Raw genomic sequence first — 20,341 nt, 5'->3', positions numbered from 1 at the left:
CAGTTCTTTCTCTGGAGGTGGATGGCAATCCCAGTCATAACTCCTTCAAAATTGTCCCAGATCATCGTATTGCTGAGAGTAGCCAAGTTTTCACAGTTGATCATCGTACAATTTTGCTGTTACTGTGTACAATGTTTTCCTGGTTCTGCTTATTTTGCTCTGCATCAGTTCATGGAGATCTTTCCAGTTTTTTTTCTGAAATCATCCTGTTTATTATTTCTTATAGCACAATAGTATTCCATATACCACAGTTTGTTCAGCCATTCCCCAATTGATGAACATAGCTTTGTACATTTGTCAAGGAAAGCAGTGTGAGGTAGTCATTTGGCTGCATTCATGGGGGTGGGGGGGCGCAGAGTGGCAGACTTCTCTGATTGTCTCTATCTCTGTTCCGATGTACAGATGTATTGGCAATGAACTTTAATAAATCTCTTGAGACTCTTTGGGCACAAGATTTCAAAAGGAAAAAGGAGTCAATGAGAAAGGTTCCTTTGCCCTAACTTCCCCAAGTCATGTTCACTTCCCAGTTTCCTGCCTCCCTTCTGAATGAATGCACAGATCACAGAATTTTTCCTTTCAGTTGCTTCAGTTATTCTGGGCTCCAACTGTTTTGGGACGGCTTTCTGATTTCCAACCCTATAACTACCTGCTATTATGAACTTATCCTTGTTCCTGTTAATGGGTGTTTACAGATAGGTAGGTGAGGAGGGGGTAGAATAACTCCCATTCCTAGTAACATATTTGCATTTTAACAGGCATCAGCCCGAGAAAATGCCTTATTGTAGGAATTATTATTTTTTTTAGAAATGATTTTTAATAATGGGCACTGGATGACATTGCAGGAAGGTGAGCAGGAGATATTATTGGCAAAAGGGGCTTATGTGCCATGTGGCAAAAGCAGACACATTGGACTGGGCCTGTAACTGAAATGTTCTGGACTCAGCTCTAACTAGCTTGCTAGCCATTGTTAAATTTTTTTACACCTCAGAAATTGTCAGTCCTCACAAATCAGGGCTTAATTTGTTGTCTTGTTTATTACCCAGACTTAAGAAAATGTTAATAATGCAAATTTAACTTAAAGGTGTGTGTTTACATTTTTTTCTTCCCCCTCCCCATGCGAACCCTGCTATTAAATGTATACCAGTACATGCCTTATTTCTTTATAATCATTGCTTGAGCTCATCAGGAGGTCAGTAGATAGAAGGCTCATGGGATAAAGTCATCACCAGACTGGAGGGCTGGTGACTGTATTCTAATAATAATAACTTATTTATGTAGCTCTTTAAGGTACATACAGTGTTTTAGATCCATTATCTCATTTGAGCCTCACCATGCTCTTGGCCTGTCAGGAGTCCTGTGTCTGTCCACATGCAGAAACCACATCAGGAATGAAAGATTGCAGGGTGGCAATGAGAAGGTGGATAGGTGAGTGGTATGGATTAATTAGTAGGGGAAGCTATGGAAGGGAAGAGGTTTTTAGGCAATATGTCTAAAAACTTCAGTAATAGGGTGACCTTTTTTCATCTAAATGTTCAGATGGACCCCACTTTAAATAGCTCTATAAAAATCTAAGTTTACAGAATGGAAAAAATCAGAGTGATCATAAGACCCCAAAAACTTTTCTATAGGGTTGTTGTTTTTCTCCCAGAAACAATACCTCTTTAGGCCTAAAATAGTATTTTCTTTATATATAACTTTTTTTCTTGGGGATAGGGGATGTTTTATCAATGCTGGGTTGTTTTTTTTTCCCATTGCTATCACTTCTTAATGACTCTTTCCCATGTCCAGTAGAATACTCCCTTCTATCAAGGAAATTTGCTAAATAAGAAAAATCGAGACATTGGCGATGTCTGAAAAATGTATATTTTATTTAGCACCTATAGTCTACCACCTCTCTGCTAAAACGCATCAGGCACAATTCATTGTCCATCCCCTGAAATCAGACATTTATGTACAACTTTTCAAGTACACACCTTATTGGAATAAATGAGTTAGTCCTTATTTACTAAGATTAAACCCTACCTCCTTTGTGGGCCCAAATAGACAAGTTTATGCCTTCCTAGAGCTTTTTAGTTGCAAAATTAGGACCATGGAAAAAAGGCTTTCCTGTGGCCTCTCAACCCTTTGATATCCTCAAGTGATCAAGGTGGACCTATTTTGGCTCTAAAAGGTCAGGGACAAGATCAGTTCTATTTGGCCAGAAGTCATTCTGGGTATAAATGGGATGAATGTTTGTTGCTCGAGTGATGGAAGGTACTCTTCCTTACTCAGGCACTTTGGGACATTTGTTCTCTAATGCCTGGTTCTATTGTTTTAGTTCTCTTCACTAAACCTGAATGTTTTGGTTTCCTTCTTACCCAATGTGCTCACATCATAGGATCATACATAGATGAGGAAACTGAGGCCTAGAGGATTTAAATGACTTGCCTAGGGTCATACAACTTGTAAGATAAGATGTATTCCTTTCCTTTTGTCTGCTATGTCTTTTGGGGTTAGTCCCTCTTTGCCTACTTTGTGCATTCTACCTTCTGCATTAAGTGGTGGCTTTGGAGAGAATGATGGACTTGGAGCAAGGAAGACCCAGCTTCCAATCTGACCTCAGACATTTAACTAGCTGTATAAACCTGGGCAAATCTCTTAAGCTCTGGCTGCTTCAGTTTTCTCATCTGTAAAATGGCATAATAAAATTACCAATTTTCCAGGGTTGTTGTGAAGATAAAATGAGAAATTATTTGTAAAATGCTTTGCAAATGGGGGCAGCAAGATAGTTCAGTGGATTGAGAGCCCCGTCTAGAGATGGGAGGTTTTGGGTTCAACTCTGGCCTCAGATACTTTCTAGCTGTGTGCCCCTGGGCAAGTCACTTAACTAGGTCTTACCACTCTTCTGCCTTAGAAAGTAATACTTAGTATTAATTCTAAGACAGAAGGTAAGGGTTTGAAATTTTTAAAAAATGCTTTGCATGCTTTAAATCATTATATAAATATTAGCTATTGCAGTTTTGAGTAGTAGTAGCTCCTGCCATGCTCAATGGCAGACTCCCTCTGCTTACTTTACCCAGTGATATTAGTTCTTCTCTGGCCACAGTACCCAGCCAACCTCGCAGAATTTTTCTGAGCATAGCATTCTGTAAACCTTTCAGTGGCTTATAAATATAAGGCATTATTATTTGTTTGTCAGCTGCATCTAGCTCTAGCTATATTCATTCCTTCACTGCTTGGCTGGATTTATTCCTCTGAGCAAGGTTTAATTGGTTTCCCAGTAACCTGCTGTGCCTAATTGGGGTATGACCCTGGGCTCTTCTTAGGTTTACTAAATATTATCTGCCCTCTCAAACCCAGGAGCTGTGTGGCACTTAGGGTGGGACAACTACCAGTTGAATTTTGAACTTCTCTCCACTTTTCAGCCTTCTCACCTTGACTAACTCAGTCACAAAATTCACAGGTTAAGTTCTCTCAACACAGACACAATTAAAGTATTGTAGTGGGGATTCCTGCTTTGGGTAAGGCTCATGGATGACCCATAGGTGATTTCAACACTGGGATAGAGATCTGGTTTGTTCCCAGGGTGTCATCAGCTCAGTGATTAATGATGTAGGGAATATAAGAGAAGTATGAGACTGGATGTGTGTCAAGGAGCAAAGGCACCAAACTCCTTGCTGTAGGCTGAATGGGCCTGGAAAACCCCAAATACAGTCAGAACCAGATTAAAATGTAATTGGGAAATGTTTAACAAAATAAATTAAAAAACTACAATACTACATAGATATGAACTTGTGGGGGAACAGCGAGTCTCTGAAATCAGCCTAGACAGGTGGGGGGAGTCAATGTTCATCTCTGCCCAGTCCACAATGCTCTCTGTCACTTTTTCCATCGTCCCTTTGGAGAATGAAAGGGCCAAAGCTGGCCAAAGAGAAGCCATAAAAAGAAGAAGGGGGACAGGGGATGCTCCCAGAGACTTGGGTATAATTTCTGGGGGAGAACTGATCTCATGCCTGAGACACTCATGCCCTGCTATTCCTTCCCAGAAGAGACAGAGGATGTAAGTGAAGCACCTGTAAGGGACCGTTCTCACATAGAGGAAACCCTGATGCTGAAAGAGGACAAGCCAGCTGATGACTTTTCAGGTAAGGAGAGAAATCGTGTGAGAGTGGGATGATTTTCAAGGAGAGGAGAGACTGCCCAACAATGACTTATGGAAAGGAAACATATCAGAACTACATGCAAGTCAGTGTGATCTGGGGCCATGTCTACACATTTTGAGGAAATTTATAATAAGTAAATCACTCAAGACAGTGGAGTCAGGTTATCTTCTTTAAGCTGGATCCTGAAGGATGAATTCATACTTTAGATGGGCTGAGAAGATAAGGGAGGGTAGGGGGCAGCTGGGTAGCTCAGTGGATTGAGACCTAGGCCTAGAGATGGGAGGTCCTGGGTTCAAATGTGGCCTCAGACACTTCCCAGCTGTGTGACCCTGGGCAAGTCACTTGACCCCCATTGCCTAACCCTTACCACTCTTCTGCCTTGGAGCCAATACACAGTATTGACTCCAAGATGGAGGGTAAGGGTTTTAAAAAAAAAGATAAGGGAGGGTGTTCCAGGTTTGGGGGAAACAATATAAAAGCAAGGGAGGGCAAGTGGGAATGTGCATAGCACATTCCTGGGGAGATTTGTGACAATCTCTGTGGTGGCATTGGAATCATCTTCTTATAGGGGACTTCTGTGATTTGTCCTGACAATTGTTATTTAATCAATCAATCAATCAATCAAAAATTGGGCTTAGAATGTCCAGTGACTGATTTGGCCCTAGAGTCCTTTTGATCTCCCTCAAGATGTTGGAACCAGAAACATTGTTGGCTCCATGAGAACAGTAGGAAGAGAATACCTGGGTACAGTGTTCTATACCCTCAGGACACATGCAGTCTAGTAAAGGGATAAGACACATACAAATAACCATAATATATATTATTATATGGTAAGCTCATTAGAAAAGTGCTACATGATGTCAGAGGGGGAAACTTTTACTGGCCAGGAACTTGGGTGGTCTGTTCTGATGATTTAAATGCTCAGCTGAATTTACTTTGGTCTGCTAAAAAGACAAGAAGCATTTCACAAAGTATTTCGGCAATGTTTTCCAAAAGCTGATTTCCTAAACTGTTTATTATATTAATTCTACTGAATTCTGACTTTGCAACCTCATTGTGGGGTGAGAGATTGAAGAAGTAGATGGAAAACCATTTACTTTGGGGGACAGAAGCCCTTAAGTTAAACTGCCCCATTCTTCAGAAGGCCTGGACTGAAAGGTGCCCATCCCACAAAGGGGTGCTGGCTAGGCAGGAACTCCAGGTAGGCTGGAGTGGAGTCTTTGATCCAGAAGTCCAGGATTGGAACGCACTGCTGAGGAGATCTTAAAAATGGATCTAAGAGGCTTTTGAGAAGATTTGGCCCAGAGACAGAGGGATGGAGGAAATGCCTTTCAGGCTTGAAACATTATATTATTCTTTATGTGGCAATGCAGTTGCTAGTTGGGAATTTACTTCACTGGGATGAGGAATGTGGTTATAATGACCCTCTACCCTCCATCTGTGCAAATAAGTAGCATTAATAGGTACAGTAGGGCTACCTGGAAAACCACAGGTGTTGGCAAAGTAGGTATAATGTGGTCATTCAGAGGATTGGTTTGTTCTGCTTGGGTTAGGAGGACTTTAAGATGGCATATTAAAGCAGTTTGGAGCTTCTCTCTTTTGACTCCCTTCTTTCCTCCTTGGCAACTAGGGGTGATGCAGCGGTTAAGAAAGATCTACCATTCTTCCATCAAACCCCTGGAGCAGTCCTACAAGTACAATGAACTGAGGCAGCATGAGATTACAGGTGAGCCTGATCATATGAGAGGTCCTGGGGCTCATGGGGTGGTCAGGCAACCTTCGCCACTCCTCTCGTTCCTTTGGCCTCAAGCCCAAGCCCCAGCATCCTGCTTGGAGCTCTGAGCCCAGGGGGATGTCCTTAGGGAGTCCCACCCAGAAATGAAGTCCAGAGGTACAAGGCCAGAAGTTCTGCTTCCTTACTCACTCAAGTTGCTCCCCCTAAACAGTTTCCTTTTCAATCTAATCATGAGTAGGATTTTATGAGATGGCTGTAGGTGCAGAAATTCACTTTTTGCTCCCCCCTCAGTTCATCCTTCCGTGGGGCAGGTCAGTGGGCTTCCACTAGGGATAACTCCAGATAACAACGTTGGCCAGAGGCTAGGGAAGCAGACAGCGGGGATTGGAGGTGAGGGTTTTCCTTTTGGACTTCACTTTCCTCTTCCTGGTTCCTGGCACTCCTCTGGCATGCTTCTACGGCCAGCCATGCACTCGGGATCTCCAGTGTCTCCTACTTTGATGTTGCTGTGGCTCTCATGCCCTCTGGCGAGAAAAAGCTGAAACAACAGTCCCCTACCCGAACTTCATTCTGTCTCAGCAAGCAAGGCCAGGGCCCCAGAGTTCACATTCCCCCAATTCCACTGGGCTGTGTCTAAAAAGAGAAGGACCTTCTTTATGTGGGCTACCCTGGCCGCGAGTGCGGACTTACAGAATCTCTCTGCTGAGAGCAGATGCTTTCTTCCACCCAAGAGACCGACATTCCTTAGCAGAGTCCCAGTGTACTTCCAGGTTGAAGTAGTCTATCTCTTTCTGTAGGTCAGGCAGGCCCTGCTTATCGATGGATTATTATATGCTTCGTGCAGTATAGAGGGAAACTTGAGACACGGACTGAACCCTTAGCTTTGGTACGTGGCGTTTAAGTGACATCTATATCATACATACAACTCTACCAACAATTTTTTTTAAAAGCACTTGCTCTCTGCAAGATACCACCCATTGTGGGAGAGGGAAGGGAATAAGATGGAATCCCCATTAATTATAGGACATTTTGGGGGGACAGGAACCCTCATTTCAAGTTGTCCCACTACCCAGCAGCACTGGGCTGCACAGTCCCTATCCTACAAAAGGTGCCCGGGCGGGCAGGTCTTCTGGGCAGTCTGAATCTCTCCAGTGCAGCAGTCCTGAATCCAGAAGTCAGGGGTTGATCCATGCTGCTGTGGGGCCCTTTAAAAACAAGTCTAGAAGGCTTTTGAGAAGCTTTTTCTGTCTTTTTTTTTGCCGCCACTTGAATCCTGAACTGCATGCTACTTAATTGATTCTTAAGGCAGCAGAATTATAAGAACATGGAATCATAGGATCCTAGATCTAGAACTGAAAGGGCCTTCAGAGACCATCTAGTCCAGTCCACTATTACAGATGAGGAGACTGAGTCTAGAAGAGGTTATGGGAATTGCTTGCCAAGATCACACAGGTATTAAATGACAGGCATAATTTGAACCTAGGTTTTCTGACTCTAAAACGAGGACTCTTGTAGGAGTTCAGAGAAAGAAGAGATCAGTAAAGACTGAAGTAGAAAGACAAGAACTTTATATCCTACAGATCAGAAGTTCAATCATAGGATTTTGAGCTAAAGGGGACCTTGGCAATCATCTAGTCTAACCCCTTTTGTTTTGTGGAAGAGAAAGTCAGGCTGAGGCAGGCTTCCTGAGGAAGACTTCCTTGACTCCTCGATTTACACAGGAGCTCCTACTTCTCATATGCTCAGTCTTTAGTGACATATTGAAGTTTTTCTCTTCTATATTTCTTTAATGGAACAGTTGTTCCACATAAGAAAACTGGATTATAGGGGGCAGCTGGGTAGCTCAATGGATTGAGAGCCAGACCTAAAGATGGGAGGTCCTAGGTTCAAATCTGGCCTCAGACACTTCCTAGCTGTGTGACCCTGGGCAAGTCACTTAACCCCCATGGCTTAGTCCTTACCTCTCTTCTGCCTTGGAGCCAATACACAGTATTGATTCCAAGATGGAAGGTGAGGGTTTAAAAAAAAAAAGAAAACTGGACTATAGACTTGTCATATTGGATCAGTTCCATGGTCCATCCAATTGGGTTTTCTATTTCCAACAGGAACACTAAATGACATTCATGAAAGCTTATTATTCTCTTCTTTGGTAACAGTCTTGAAGGTTAATTAAGGACATGTTTTTATTTCTAAAGTATTTTCCATTTCATAAAGTTCTTTCCTCATGACAACTCTATAAGTTAGAGTGTTATCATTATCCCCATTAACTGATGAAGTAACTGAGAATTTTAGGTATTCTATCTCTTGCCTAAGTTCACATTTCTAGTAGGTTGGAGAATTGGGGTTCAAACCCAGATCTTCTGACTCTGTCCAGTGCTATTTCTATCACACCATCTTATTTCACTAGGGTTCCTTAACAAAAGGCTGTGGATCTTACTTCCATTCACCTGTGATCTTACCAATATGGGCACTTTCCCCAAAGATACAGTTTGTAACAAATTCATGCCTTTTTATTTTGTGTGACTTTCCCATGTTTCTTATAGAAGAATGAGCCAATGTGTTGGAGGTCTTACTCTAGCTCCTTTTCTTTCTTTCCTTTTTCTAAAAAACATTTTATGGATCCCATTTGCAGCACTCAGGCTGTCTGTCATTCCTCATTCTTGTTACATAAGTGATTCATCTTTTCCAATGATACTTTTCCTGAGTGATATCCTCAGATGATCATTGGAAATCTGCTATAACTTTTCCCACATATCCATCTTTTCATTGCTTTTTGGTTTCACAGTTTTTATTCTTGGGAGATTATGGTCTTCCAAGATTGGTTAGGAGAATGTATTATTAAGCAATATACCCACCTTAAAATTTTGTGTGTTTTTGTAAGAGAGAAGCAGCTTGGGATCATTGAAAGCACTATGCAATTTCCCAAATTCAGTCGTTTCCTCTTTTACTCCTTTTCAATTTTGGACTTAGCTTCATTCACAATGTCTTTACGTATGTTTGGTAAAGATTGTCAACATCCTTTCCTCCCTTTTCTATCTCTTTTGTTCCTTTAAATTCTTTCTTTATGTTTTAGTAACAACTCTAAGACAGAAAGGCAAGGGCTAGGTAAACTGATTTAAGTGACTTGTTCAGGATCATAGAACTAAGAAGTGTCTGAGGTCACATTTGAACCTGGATCCTCCCTACTCCAGGCCTGTCACTTGATCCACTGAGTCGCCTAGCAGTCCACCTTTTCTATCTCCTTAGAAGGAGTGAACTCTCTTTGTCTTGGGTCCTAGATGTTCCACCAACAGACCAAGCACATACAGAGATTACCTATACTGGAGACAACAGATTTTTGAAAACATGAGAGAATGTTTTTCTTAAATGTTTTTCTTTTTTCTTTTTATGCATCTGACAAACATTAACATAGTAGTTTTAACACTATCTTGTTTATCGAAGTCCCCTTTTGAATTTCCTTCTACTTTCTTCAGTGTATTTTAAAAATGTTCCATTGATGATCTTTTCTCCTTTTTCTGGCATCAGTAACAATATCCATAATTGCCCCCTTGCCCCCCAAACCTTCCTTTGTAACAATTGAGTGCAGTCAAGTAAAGCAAATACCTGTATTGTCCAAGTCTGAAAATGGATGTTTCATTCTGTACCTCTAGTCTATTACTTTTCTGCCAAGATATGGGAAGCATGATTCATCATTCTTATGGAGATGTGATTGGTCATCTCATCGATCATTGATCTAAAGTTTTTCAAATTTGTTTTCCTTTACAATATTGTGTAACTGTATAAACTGTTGTAATTCTGCTCACTCACTCTATTTCCAGGTTTCTCTGAAACTATTTTTTATCATTTCTTGTATCTCACTGAGATTCCATTATATTTACATATACCTCAATTTATTCAGCCATTCTGCAATTGATAAATACCTACTTTATTTCTTTTTTTTCTATAACAAAAAGAACAGTTACAAATATTTTGGGGTTAAGTGATTTACCCAGGGTCACACATATATGAAGTGTCTAAGGGCAGATTTGAACTTAGACCTTCCAGCTCCAGGTCTGGCTCTTTAATCATTGTGCCACTTTTCTGACTTTATAAGATATCTCAAGGAGATGGAGATACTAAAACAATTACAGATGAAATTGCTGCTTAATAAAGGTTATTAAGAAAATACCAACAACTGCCAACCCATGTGCCTTCTTTCTCATTTCATAAAGTCTTTTTGAGAATGTTCCATACCTGTACCAAGAACATAACTGTGGTTATTGAGTTATGTTCTGTCATGTCTGAGTTAGTCTCTTATGACCCCATCTAGAGTTTTCTTAGCAAAGATACTGGAGTGGTTTTCCATTTATTTTTCCAGGTCATTTACAGATGAGGAAACTGAGGCAAACAGGTTTAAGTGGCTTGCCCAGGGCCACATAACCAGGATTTAAGGGCAGATTTAAACTCAAAAAAGATGAATCTCCTGGGTTCTAGGTCTGGCACTCTATCCACAGCACAACTTTTTTTTTTTAACTCATACCTTCTTCTTTGTATCAGTTTTAAGACAGAAGAGTGGCCAGGCTAGGCCACTTTTGAATCCAAGTTCCTCCCAACTCCAGGCTTGTACTGAACCATGCTCTATGAAAATATAAGAAAAGAGCCGTCTGGCTTACACAGATGATTCAATTGTTAATATTTTGCTGCCTAGAAGAAAAAGGCCCATTTACCTGTATCTTGCCGTGATGTGATTCACTCCGGACATCAACACCTTCCCTGCTCCTCTGGGTCCAGGTTTCGGCTCTACATTGGCGACTTCTCTCTGGGTCTAGGCTGTGAATTTGTGGTTCTGCCAATCCAGACACTTGACTCTATTTCTTGATCACTTCCCTCACACTTGTCCTATTAGTTCATCTCTCCTAAAATCTTTAATTTTAATTAAAGAAGTTTTTTGAATGGTTTTTGTTCTTATATGACATTTCTTTCCAGAAGTACCTCTAGCCCACTCTCACCCCAAACAGAACAAGGCTAAACGGTGAAGCAAGAATAACTGACCAAGTGACCCAGCGGACAGTGTAGGCACCATCCTATCCCAGGAACCCCAGCCTCTTTGCTGGAGGAGACAGGTCCGTTTTATGATCTGTGCTCCAGGGAGAACATTAATGTACAGGGCATTTGATGGGATGAGATAAAAGGTAATAAAAGTAAAATCATTACTTGCAAATGTCTTAGACTGTACATTGCATTTGCTTCCCTGACCCAGCCCCCTCCAGGACCCGAATCCTCTGTCTCTCTCTCTCAGCCCAGGAGAGAGAGCGCTCGCCTGGCAGTTTGTTTTTGGTTACTTCCACTTGGAGACCAGGCAAAGGCCATTCACTCACAGATACTGATCTATTTAGTAATAGGCGGGGCTTCTGTTGCCCCTTCCCAAGGCTGCAAATGCCAGGGCAAGGGGTGAGGCAGCCAGGTTTGGTTTTACTTATGCCTTAAACTCCTTCTCATGGCTTGGCTAATCTCCCTGTATCATTGCCCTTTCACTAGCAAAAGGAGTAGTCCATTGGGCTCTTCTACCGAGGCCTGCAATCAGAGACCCATCTAAGGCAAACAGAATCAGTAGGAGATAGGGAGGGAGGGAGATTGCTATGTGCTCTATTACTATTTCTCCCCTCCTTTCATCTCATGCCCTGGAGATGCACCTTCATGTTTTGCAAATCTGTCCACTGGCATGCAATAAGAATCTCTAACCCCACCACACTTTTGTTTCCTTAGATCTAGAATTCTGCAACTCAATTAGCTTGTTTGGTACATAAGAATCTTTAAAATCTCATTGTATTCTATTAAATAGTATTTAATATAAATTATATTAAAATATGTATAATATAAATAACATAAAATATAAATTTTCTATTAAAAATGCTGCTCATTTAATGGAAAACACTGTTGTTTATTCACCTTAATTTCTGATTTCTGTTTCTTATAGATGGGGAGATCACTTCCAAGCCAATGGTACTTTTCTTGGGACCATGGAGTGTTGGCAAATCCACCATGATAAATTATCTCCTTGGGCTTGAAGATACTCGTTATCAGCTCTACACAGGTAACTGAGATCTTGTCTTATGATGTGATTGTCAGTGTTTGGAAACTCATTTTTCAAACATTTCTCAAGCACCTATACAACAGACTGTATAAGACACTGGGGATTACTGGGATGTGTTTAGCATGACTGAGGCAGAAAAGTTGATTCTGCAAAGGCTGTTTGTTAATGTAATCAACTCAATTCCAAGGCCCCAAAGGTCTACTCATTGGCCAAGTCAGACTTGTGGAAATTCTTAGAAAAGAACTGGAAGAATAGATTTATCTTGCTGTCTACCAGTGCTGTTAATTAAAAGAAAAAATAAAATGCCAATGCCCTGCCATGACAAAAGAATTATTGATGATATTACCATTTTGGATTGACATTCCAGTACATGGATATCTGATTTAATGGACCAGTTGGCCAGAAGAATTGTCATTTACTCAGATGAACTTCTGGGAGGCATGCAGTTTGGTCCAGCTATGAAGGAGTGATGAGTGAAAGATGGTTTCCTAGATCTGGTACTGCCTATATGAAAATATGTGTTGGGTTGTGCCATTTAGGTTGAGAAATACCACCATAAATTTGGTGACTTGATGAACAGGTGTGTTTCAACTTTTTTTAAAAAATATATGAGATAGTTCATCTCAGCTGATGTGGCCAATGATGTCAATGGGGCATGTTCTGTCAAAAAAAAAATTCTTACCTTTAAACATCTAACAGATCAATCACCTGAATGGACTCCATCCACAATCACAATGCCTTTAAGAGTTATAGATGGTGAGCACAAGCAGTCACAATAAAAAGACTGAGGTTCTGGGGAGACAAGTCCAAGTCAAGTCCTACACATGGTCAACTTCCTGACACCCCTGCATTTTGACTTCCTGAGCTTGATTCCCTGACCCTGACCTTAGCTTTAGCAATGTCTCCTGAATTCCTGGCTCAGATCCTTGAGTTTTGGTTCTATAAAACTCTCTTTTCCACCAAAATCTTCCCAATCAACTTACTACCACTCCAGACTAGCTTTGGGGTTCATGCTAAACTTTCTTTCCATCTTATTGACTCTAGTCAGGAATTGCTTTTTCCTTAAGGAGGTCAGTCAGGAAGCTATTGTAATAGCTGGGGTGAGAGTTCAGAAGCAAAGACCAGAGTGGTGATAAGCAGAATGTGGAAAACAAGAAGAATTATTAAAGACAGACACTGTAGCAGTAGAAATTACAGGTTAGTGACTCATCAAACACAGGAACACTTTTTAGTAGCCAATGTGACCCTTGGAATGGCTCCTCTAGTCACATACATACAGAGTCCACAACACCTTCCATTGCTTCTTTCTTTTTGGCACAGGTGCTGAGCCCACCACTTCTGAGTTCACAGTCCTCATGCATGGCCCTAAGCTGAAAACCATCGAGGGCATTGTCATGGCCGCTGACAGTGCTCGATCTTTCTCACCCCTTGAAAAGTTTGGTCAGAACTTCTTGGAGAAGCTGATTGGCATCGAAGTCCCTCACAAACTTTTGGAGAGAGTCACTTTTGTGGACACACCGGGTATCATTGAAAATCGCAAGCAGCAAGAACGAGGTATTCTGGGGGCAAGGAGTGTGGGGAGAGAGAGAATGGAATACTACATCAAAATATCACAGCTATCTAGCAAGAAGGGACTTGAGGTGGGAAGCCATCTGGTCCAATCTTTACAGATGAGGAAACTGAAGCCCAGAGAAGCCAACACTTTTGCCCAAAGTTAGACAAAGGTGGAGTCTTCCTAACTCTAAGACCACTCTACTACCCTGTTCCTGCATTCTAGGGCTAAGTTGGTCCCAAGGCAGCTTTTGTTAGCCCTCCAGGGCATGGATCTGGTACAAAGTGATCCCTAGAGATCTAGTCTGGAGTTGTTTTGACCTGGAGTAGAAATTGGTTGGGTTCTAAGGGTTCTGGATTGAAGCAGACCATTGTTCTCATCTTAAGTGCACTTATAGGATCATAGGGTTAAAGAGGTAAGGGACCTTAGGTAGTTATCTAGTATGACTCTTTCATTTTACAGATGAGAAAACTGAGGCCAAGAGAGGTTGAGTGACTTGGCTGGGGTCACATAGCTAGGAAATGTTGGAAGCAGGATTGGAACTTGGGCCTTTCTAACTCCAAAGCCAGCACTGAATCCACTATAAATGTGGCATTCTTACCTTGGCCTTTATTCAATCACAGACTTGAATTACAGGGATCATTCAAGATTAGACACTCTGCTCCTTTCTTTCCCTCCTTCTTCCCAATCAGCTTGCCTTGGTACAAATGTTTGTCTCTACTACTCAAACTGAAATGACCTCTATTGTGGAGTTGGGGATCAGAAGGCTGGGCTAACAACAGGCTGATGGCATGGTAGCTTTTCACAACCAGGCATCATAGGCAGATGTAAACAGAGTTTCTAAAACTGGTATTTGTGGGGATTCGATGATGTACTTTACACTGTTGAGTTGCCTTACCTATTCAGGTGAGGCAAGAATGCTGTGATTGTGCAGGTGGGAGAATGAAGTCCTTTTAGGTCTTCTTTTCCAGGTCCCCAGCTCCTACCTCCCACAACAAAGTCTTGGCCCATGTTCTCTCCCTCCTATAGCATGTTCAGAGGCCGGAAATAGCTCTGCTTAGAAATAGTATTTACCTTCCAATGAATCTGGACTTTGGGCATTCTTTACTCAGGATGAACACTCTATTGGGAGACTTAGGCATTTATTCAAAGTTAGAAGAGATTCAATAGAGGGGAAAAATTGATAGTATGAATTTAGGTTTTTGAAAAACTGTTTAGAAATCTTGGGGATGCTAAGTGCTCTCATTTTTACAGGTTGGTATAATAGAGAGGTTCAAGGTGCTGAAGAGAAAGCTAGCTTAATCATACCTTTCACTTCTGTTTTCCAAAGGTTATCCATTCAATGATGTGTGCCAGTGGTTCATTGACAGAGCTGACCTCATCTTTGTCGTCTTTGACCCAACCAAACTAGATGTGGGTCTGGAGCTAGAAATGCTCTTTCGCCAACTAAAAGGTCGTGAATCCCAAATAAGAATAATATTGAACAAAGCTGACAATCTGGCCACCCAGATGCTCATGCGGGTTTATGGAGCCCTCTTTTGGAGCTTGGCCCCTCTCATTAATGTCACAGAACCCCCAAGAGTTTATGTCAGCTCCTTTTGGCCCCAGGACTACAAACCTGACACTCACCGAGAGTTATTCCTCAAAGAAGAAATCTCCCTCTTGGAAGATCTGAATCAAGTGATTGAGAATAGGATGGAGAATAAGATTGCCTTCATTCGTCAGCATGCCATCCGGGTACGCATTCATGCTCTTTTGGTTGACCGCTATTTGCAGACCTACAAGGATAAAATGACTTTCTTTAGTGACGGAGAGTTGGTCTTCAAGGACATTGTGGAGGATCCAGATAAGTTCTACATCTTCAAGACCATTCTGGCAAAGACCAATGTCAGCAAGTTTGACCTCCCCAATCGTGAGGCCTATAAGGACTTCTTTGGCATCAATCCTATCTCCAGTTTCAAGCTGCTTTCTCAGCAGTGCTCCTACATGGGAGGATGCTTTCTGGAGAAGATTGAAAGGGCCATCACCCATGAGCTCCCCAGTCTCTTGGGAAGCATCGGTTTGGGGAAGAATCCAGGTGCTCTCAACTGCGACAAAACGGGGTGTGGTGAAACCCCAAAGAACCGCTATAGGAAACCTTAATGCTGTGGAGTTTAACTGGTTCTTGTGTTTCTATTGGTGAATGAGCTTGTGTCTTATGTGTATGAGAAGCCCCGGTTTATTAACCCTTTGAGCCAAACTGGTAAGAGCTAGTGTACAATGGAGGGCTTGGAGTTAATGGAGGCCAATTGTGGGGAAAGGTGCAAGGGCCTAGTAAAGAGAATGGAAACTGTGAATTATAGACCTTTTTGTATTTGCTATTTCAATTAGGAGGCCCCATTTTCCCTATGAGCAAAAGCAGAAAAATATAATGTACGGTATATATAGTTGCTTTCCCTTGGCATTGACTTGAGAGTCAGAGGACAGTTTGCATACACTGAAAAAAAAAAAGTTGATATTCAAATACAATAGAGGCAAGTGAGATTCTTCTTCCTGAAAAACTGGAGAAAGAGTCAGGATAGTGGCTAGAGAAGGGGATCCATGACCCTTTCCCTCAAGGCAACTCCAGGACTTGGCTCAAAGGTCAAATATTGGCTTTATTTTTTCCACCCTGACCTTTATCAGTCTTAAAATTGAGAAGGAATATCATCCTTTTTCTAGCATCAGGAAGTATAGATGCCTAGTGATCAACTTTTGGGTTGGCCATGGGCAAGAAGAGGATAGTCAGCGTCTGACCCATTAAGGAGTTTGGATACAAGGATTGATCCCATGTGCAAATCCAGCTCCAGAGCTTGTTGTCTTCTTCCCTCAGGCCCCCTATCACAGGTTCTCTGGGCACCTCATGCATTAGGTGAGGGAAGAGAAGCTCCCTAGGGTAGTTGGGGATCCCTTCCCCAAGCACAGACCGCTTCTCAATACAACCCAACACCCAGGCCCACCGTGAAGCCTAGTTTTTCTATCAGGCTAGAGAGGAGACTGGGCAGTCAGTGTATGCAAGTCGTTCGCTACATGCCATTCTTGGATTACCAGTCAAGCGAAGGCGTGAGGAGAGCTCAGAGGGTTAATAGGTTTGCAGTGCGTCCTTGTCTTTTGCATGTTTTGGAAGAGACAGCTAACTGAGGCCCGTGGGCCTCCAAGCAGATGGCAGGGGTCTTGCTCCTTCTTCATTAAGGACTTTTTGTGAATTGATCTCTTGTAAGTTTTGGAGGAGACAAGCTCCATGTTCTGTCTGTGGGGGCTGTTGGGGAAAGAGTGATGTCTTCTGTGTGGTAGTTTCTCTGTCTTTCTTTTGTCCTGCCCTCCACACCCCCTGATGCACCAACATCCCGAATTAGGAATGATTGCCTTTGACTTGGAAAGCACTCAAAGTCAGAACCAAGACCAGCTCTTCATTCATCTCAATAGCAGCTTCATGCTGATGTCCAGTTACGGCCAGCATGTGACAGGGCATGTGGGAAAGCTATGGGCTATGGATAGAAATGTGTGTATAAATCCGTGTGCATGTGTGTGTGCTGATGGACATAATCATGTAGTAGAGGATGTATAGACAGACCTTTTTTGTTGAGAAAATACTGCCTGCTTGGTTGGCCCCGAGGACGTCCGGGGGCCGAGGCAGAGAGGAGGGCAAGCTCTCAGAGCAGAAGGAAGCAGCCCTTAGATGAGATAATATTTAGGGTGGTAAGCGATGCTGGGGACCTGTCATGTGGACCATCATGCTAAATCAATGGGCCAGCCCTGTTTCTGGGGCAGATAGTGGGGTTTTCTCTGCCTCCAAGCCAGAGTTCACCTACACCCGAGAAAAAGGGATAGAAAAAAAACTTTGATGGGCTAGAAAGGGATGGTTGAGAGGGTGAGACAGTGGAAGCCATTTGATATGGCAGGTTTGGAGCCCAAGGAGCTGGGTTCAAATTGTGCCTCAGATGCTGACTGCCTATGTGACCTTAAGCAATTTCCCCGAGTTCCTTTAGCTTCTTTAGCTAGAAAATCAGGGTGTTGGACTGGATGGCCTCTGAGGTCTTTTTAAACTCCGGATCTATGGTCTGAATGGACAGAAAAGTGGCCTCTGTTTGGGACCTGGTTAGGTCTGGTTGGGAGAACAGTCATTGTGGGAGTGGCCCATTTTCAGAGGGGTATCTCAGTAGTGGTTATTGCTTTTGGCTTTTCCAGGGCTGGGGTATGGGTGTGGACATAGTGGTGTTGAAAGGAGGTTGAAGCTATTCCAAAGAAAATAATACATTTCTGAAGTCCCTAGAAACTTTACAGTTCCCCAGTAGCCACCTTGGTCAATCTACTTGGACGTGTCAGCCTTGGGGTTGGATCTGAGGGCAGGAGCAGAGGGAGAAGGGCAGGGAAAATGCCTGGCAGAGGACAGGCAGACCAGAGAGGAAGTCCCTGCTCAGTCCAAAATTGAAATAGCTTTAGCCAGAAAAGCAGGGGGGGGCATCAAGACAAATGGTGACTCCAAACAAAGAGAAAGTTTGGAATTTGCCCTAGACTTTCTTCTCAGACTTCTTTATTCTAATGCTCTCCTCCCTTTATGAGCCCCTTCCTTCTCCCTCTTTGTCTCTCTAGCTTATAAGATAACAGGAAACTTCCCAGTGTAACAGTTTTGCTCACTATGGAAGCTGAGGCAACAATAAATAAATAAATAATGACAGAACTGTCTAGGCCTTGTCATAGCTATGGATGTCACTGTTGTTCTTTTTTTTTTAGTAGAATAAGGCTAATAATAAAATTCCTACACTATTTATACTTCCAAAGGCTACATGATCAATGTGTTCTTTTATATCTTCCCACCTGCCCCACCTTCTATCTTTATTTTTTCTTTATTCCACTTCTTTTTCATGTCTTTATTTTCCCTTTCCTTCTCTGTGTTCTGTCACTTTCCTACTAGGCCATTTAATCAGTCTCTACATTTTTATGGAGTCCTTGCTAGATACCTGGTACTCTGCTTGGCAAGGTGGGGTGAGAGAAGGCTGGGCTTTGAACAAAATTTTAACCCTTCTTTGGATGTCAGGATACAGAGAAAACCAGAAGTATCTTCTGGATCTTGTCCTTTTCCAATGTTCATTCAATTCAATTCCATATAACACACACTTATTAAATAACTACTATGCATAAGGCACCCTTTCCTCCCTATTGCATGGGTTGTTGGTAGGACACAGAATCACACAGTTCTTAGATAACTACAAAAATTAATTTAGTTGTTTTATTTGATATGTGATTTTTGCCTAAAGACCAGTCAGTTGACATGCTACTAGAAGAATTGAACCAAAAGGAAGAATAAGAGGGAGGCATCCAATTCATTGGGTGAATACTCTGAGGAGAATTTATAGAAAGACATTGATGGGAACTGTACAAGATGAGGTGTGGAGTGGTTGTGATTGGCAACTACCCTTCTTCACACAGATGAAATGTGGGAGTTAAGGCTAGATGCTGTCTCTGGATTACATTCAGGGAAAAGCTTTGGTTGGGTGCTGATCTCTTGTTAACACCTTGTGTCTTCTGGTGGCAGTTCAGAAGGGCTATTAATTTCTCTTTGAAAAAAGGTGGTCCAGTCTAGTTATTCCTAAATTATTGGGCTGTTTGGGTAGAAATCTCAGTGGACAGGCCAAGCTCTCAGCAGAATTGTGAATTTAGAAGTTTGTTTTTAGGAAACTTTCTTCTCTCCCATACCACTCCACTCTCTCCCCTCTTGGTTCCACCTCATCAATTGCCTCTTCTGTATGACAATTCTCCTGGCCCTGCTATCTGCTAGCTAATTCTTATTAGGGTATTAGCTGATATCTTTTAGGTGTTCCACTTCCTTGAGACATTTGCATTCTAGTTGCTTGAAAAAGTCTTCCAGACCAAAAGGAATTAATTTCTAATGGTGGAATTTCAGGCACTGTGACAGGTTGGGGAAGAGATTACTGGGAAGGGAACCTGCCCCAAATACCTCAAATCAGACCCAGTAGGCAGTCACCCACTCTTCCTGTACAGAAGGTCATCCCTTCTAGTGGTAACTGTGTGCAGCTGAGTCAGAAGTTCCTGCCTATGATGGGAACATACAAGGAGCATCAATTCTCATTGACTGCCTCAGATGGTAATTATTCTAAGCCATACTATGGAGAGTCTGGCTAAACTAGTGTATTTGATTTTAAAAAATTAGCCTGTGATCCACAGTCCTAAATTCCTATCAGTGGTGTTTAGGCAAGAATCCCATATTGCTCCATCCTAAGAGAGACACCCAGGAAGCTGAAGAGGAAAGAGCATTGCATTTGAAGTCAAAGGACCCGATTTCAAATTGACTCTGCTACTTGCTCTCTGTGTAACCTTGGGCAAGTCACTTTACCTCTAGGGGACTCAGTTTCTTCATCGATAAAATGAAGTGGGGGGGTGGATTAGATAGTCTCTTAGATCCTTTTCAGCTTTAAATCCTATGATCCATGATGGACTGGGGTAAAGTCATAGTATTTTACAGGTATTGTGTATGACAACCACTTAAATAAAATTACTTATTTGGCAAACCCATCTGTGTATGTATGTCTTTTCTTTCTTTCTTTCTTTTTTAATTTTTATTTGATCATTTCCAAACATTATTCATTGGAAACAAAGATCATTTTCTTTTCTTCCCTTCCCCCCCTCCCCCCACCTCTCCTATAGCCCATGTGCGATTCCGCTGGGTATCACATGTGTTCTTGACTCGAATCCATTTCCGTGCTGTTGGTATTTGCATTAGAGTGTTCATTTAGAGTCTCTCCTCTGTCATGTCCCCTCCACCCCTGTAGTCAAGCAGTTGCTTTTCCTCGGTGTTTTTA

General features: G+C 42.1%; 1 protein-coding gene across 3 annotated transcripts in view; it reads left to right on the top strand.

Moving 5' to 3' along the window:
- SRL (sarcalumenin) overlaps positions 1-20,054 on the top strand; it is a 60,124-nt gene extending 40,070 nt beyond the window's left edge. For all 3 annotated transcript variants that reach the window (XM_056805817.1, XM_056805816.1, XM_007499074.2), the window contains 5 exons: positions 4,026-4,124; positions 5,773-5,868; positions 11,834-11,950; positions 13,271-13,504; positions 14,833-20,054. In XM_056805817.1, coding sequence (XP_056661795.1) covers positions 4,026-4,124; positions 5,773-5,868; positions 11,834-11,950; positions 13,271-13,504; positions 14,833-15,644 — 1,358 coding nt within the window. In that variant the 3' untranslated portion in view covers positions 15,645-20,054. The remainder of the gene's footprint in view (positions 1-4,025; positions 4,125-5,772; positions 5,869-11,833; positions 11,951-13,270; positions 13,505-14,832) is intronic.
- The last annotated feature ends 287 nt before the right edge of the window (positions 20,055-20,341 follow it).

The sequence above is a fragment of the Monodelphis domestica genome, chromosome 7 (assembly GCF_027887165.1).
Source record: "Monodelphis domestica isolate mMonDom1 chromosome 7, mMonDom1.pri, whole genome shotgun sequence".
NCBI classification, from domain to species: Eukaryota; Metazoa; Chordata; class Mammalia; order Didelphimorphia; family Didelphidae; genus Monodelphis; species Monodelphis domestica.
This window is presented reverse-complemented; position numbering and strand designations above follow the sequence as displayed.